Below are 3980 nucleotides of genomic sequence, written 5' to 3' on the forward strand. Positions count from 1 at the left end.
CTAGCTGAGAATCAAAAGTAACCCTTTACACACCATCTATCTATCAGAAGATGTCTTTAGACAAATTTGGTGAGATTAAGTCTTTAGACTGAGATAATTGCCTACTAGTTTTCACTTTGAAAATCCGGGAGGCTATGCTGACCAACTTGAGATGTCTGCTAATGCCAGAATAACACTAGTGCATTGCATATAGTTACCGAGTACATGAACTGGTTTTAAACAACAAAACAATCTTTGGTTTTAATATACGAAAAGAAAATACTTATACACCATTTAATCATGGATTAAAGCAAAGCTGATACATGTAAAGAGGATTCAATAAAACTAACATGATCTGCTTTTTTTTTTTTTTTCTTTTTTGGTAGTTGATTTGCCTTTTCCTTTAGTAAGGATGCTTTCCAAAAGACGAGCGACCACGATATCCAAAACCCAAAATTTAATGAAGAATTAGGTGCAGCCCTAGAAGGCTCGCCTTCTTAACAACCCAAATGTCGTCTTCCTATCGGAATTCAGTTTAGAGTTCCAACGTCGTCGCGGAATTGCTTAGCACCGAAGCAAGACATTCTCCATCCGTATCTTTAAACTTTACAGCGACCTGTTTCCCGAATCAGCGGGCGAATTTAACGCATCCTAGTTGGACCACAAAACCTTTGAATCTTGTTCCAAATATAAACGTGATTCCCTTTCCCTATAAAGCTCCACTTCTCCTATTCTTCTTTGCTAAGGAGACGGAGAGGGAGAGGGCGAAGAAAAGAAAAAAACAAACCAAAAAACATAACCAAATTTAAGATGGATCATCCCAAGAAGCAGCACCCTGCAACCAGACTTCCCAACGATATTGTCGTTGAGATCCTGTCCATGCTGCCCGCCAAGTCCTTCCTACGTTTCAAATGCATCTCCAAATCATGGCTCGCTCTTTCTTCCGACCCATCCAACAGCAATAAGCTCCCTGCCACCGCATCCAGCCTCTTCTTCCACGACACCCCCTATCTCACCCAAGGTGTCAAAATCCATCACATCAGCCTGTCACCATCCCCTGATGATGACGCCATCGACACCACCCTAAGTTTCCTGCCACCCCACAAATCCCAGAAACTAATCTACTGCTCCAACGGTCTGCTCCTCTGCTGCTCGTGGGACGCCACAATTCCTTTCCCCGAGGATGATGGCTTCTACTACTACGTCTGCAACCCTGCCACCAGGGAGTGGGCCGCCGTCCCGACGCCGAAACGAGGATCCCGTCCTCTGGCTTTGGCCTTCGATCCTCGCATCTCTCATCACTACCGTATCATCCGGTATAACACGGACAGTTTCGAGTTCGAGATCTTCGCATCCAATACTGGTGAGTGGACCAAGATCCAGTCTCGCTGGCCTGGTGTTACTGACTGCCAAGTCCAGCGTGGTGTTTTCTTCAATGGAACTTTCTACGTGATCAGCCTCGAGAACCTTGCTATTATGGGAATTGATCTTGAGTCTGGAGACGTTAGTCGGAACATCGAGCTACCGGCATCTGGTATTAAAAAGTTTTGCCGAAAATTTGGATCGGATCGCATTGGATACTCCGGGGGTTACTTGCATTATGCACTCGAAGATCATGATGACATAAAAGTTTGGATTCTTGAGGAGCATGAAGGTCATGATGAATGGATGTTGAAGCATTGCATTAGCATCAAACCTTTGTTGGAGAATTATGGCATTGAGTATGTACCTTTTCCTGATCGTCCTCTCGACTATCTTGATATATTGGCAATTCATCCGGATGTGGATGTTGTCTTTCTTCGAGTGCAACGTGAGAGGGTTGTTTGTTACCACTTGAACAGTGGAAGATCGGAAGAGGTTTGCAGCATGGCTTGTAAGTACATTCATGGATTCTTTGTTTATTCGCCATGCCCGTTGAATGGTTTATTAGGAGAGTGAGGGATTTTGTGCATTAAACATTCAGGAGAAGAGGATGTTGACATGTACTGTAAAAACATTCTTTGTGGGCTGCAGTTTGTCTTTATGCTTTGCATCCTCCTTTCATTTACTAAATGAAGAAGGGACCACGTTCTGCTTGGTGTGCCTTTTCTTTTTTTTCATTCAAGAAAATGCTTGCCTATTGTATTGTCTTCACATCTGCAGTCTAAGAATATAAAGTGTTCCACAGAAGCTTTTCGTTTCTGGAATTACTTCTTACTTTCTATACTCCAGCCCGTGTCATGCTGCCTGGCGTGGACCAGCATGGAGCTATCTAAAACTTTATAGTTGACTCTGTTTTGCTCTTCTGGTTGGTCACTCGGATCCCCGTTCTGTTTGTCTTCTTTATCCATTTATTTTCTGCTGTAGAACATAAGTTTCAGTAAGAAAATAGGATTAAGCGCTCAAAGTTTTTAACTCATCGCATAGAATGGTAGCACTCTCTTGTAGTCAAGTTATTGACGTAGTTTTAATAAAATTTTGTGGGCACCTTCTCTGCTAAAGAATCTTATTTACAGTATATGACTAATATGGAAACTGAATTGCTATGGAGTTGGAATCATGTATGTTATATCAGGTTATGCTTGTTGCAATTAGGATTCAGCGTGCTGAAAAAATAGAGCATTTTAAAATCAAGCCTCCCTTGAGCAAGTGAAGAGGCATGTATATGGCTCGGTAATCCCAAGGCTAAGAGTTTGGCGATTGAAAGCCGTGGATTGGCTGAATAAATTGAGGACTCGTTTGGTTGACGCAGGAAGAGATACTTTTGAAAAGTGGAGAAAGAGCCTCTTATTTGATTAGAATTTTAAGAGGAGAGAGAGTAAAAAAAGTACTTTCCATGAAAAGCCACTTCCCACATTTTATGAAAAGTGAAAACCGATAGGAGAGGTGGATTTTGACACTTCTCGTGACATGAAAAATGATGGTACTTTTTTCTTTCTAAAATATTTTTTTAAGATCTATAGCTAAAATTTAGTAAAATATAAATAGATGATTAGAATGAAATACTGAATAGTAATATAATATTATATTAATATTATTCTAATATTTATATAAATATAATATTAATATTTATTATATTTTAATATTATTTTAATATTTATATTAATATAATATTTTTATTAATATTAATATAATATAATATTTATATCTATATTAATAAATTTATTATATTAAAATATTTATATTATATTAATATAATATTAATATATTAGTATTATATTAACATAATAAATTATTATGGTCAATGTTATATTATAATATATTAATGTTATATTTATATTAATATAAATATAATATTAATATTTATATAAAGTTTATGAATAAAAATGTATGGTTTTATATCTACTAAGGATATAATAGATACTTAATACAGTTTTTCCACGAAAATAGGTATTCATCCAAACATAAACTACTTTATAATAAGTCATCTTCCCATGGTCAACCAAACATACCAAAATTCTATTCTTAAGAAGTAACTTTCCAGGAAGTTATTTTCTGGGAAGAAAATTTTTTTTTGCGAACCAAGCGAGTCCTGAGTAAATGGGATGGCTCATTTATTGTGAGTTTCGTGGAGCAATTTCTATACATAGGCCTTCATCCAAGCTTGATGCATGTAAAACAAGAGTAAAAAAACATTTAGAAAAAAGCTCCCTTCTCTCCCACACACATTTTATGCTTTGAAGCTTTTAGCCGTGGATTTGTATAAAATACTCTAGTAGCATGCACCATCAGGAGTAAACAATTAGGTTCGCAATGGAGTTCCACTTGGAAAATTAGCAGTGTGCTAATCCAAGTTTTTAGAGCCTATTGGCTGTTCAAAAAGGCATTTCAAGCACTGTGGAAAGGCCATTCGAAGATCCTAGGTGGCCAGTTTCGTGTGAGTGAGGTATATACGAAACTGATAAGCTTCCGCTTGATTTTGTTATTTCTTTTTTGGTAATAATTCTAATAATAAACTTTTCTAAACCATGACATTTCTTTGAAAATGTGAGTTGAACAACTTCGCACTCCTAGATATTCAG

At 37.3% G+C, this 3980-nt stretch overlaps 1 protein-coding gene across 1 annotated transcript; it reads left to right on the forward strand.

Annotated features, from left to right (window-relative positions):
- The first annotated feature begins 739 nt into the window (after positions 1-739).
- On the forward strand, positions 740-2062 carry LOC140857802 (F-box protein At5g07610-like). The gene has a single exon (XM_073256993.1). It carries the CDS (start codon positions 790-792, stop codon positions 1915-1917), a length of 1128 nt encoding a protein of 375 aa, XP_073113094.1. The 5' UTR covers positions 740-789; the 3' UTR covers positions 1918-2062.
- Positions 2063-3980: the final 1918 nt, after the last annotated feature.

Source organism: Elaeis guineensis, chromosome 5 (genome assembly GCF_000442705.2).
Source record: "Elaeis guineensis isolate ETL-2024a chromosome 5, EG11, whole genome shotgun sequence".
Lineage (NCBI taxonomy): Eukaryota > Viridiplantae > Streptophyta > Magnoliopsida > Arecales > Arecaceae > Elaeis > Elaeis guineensis.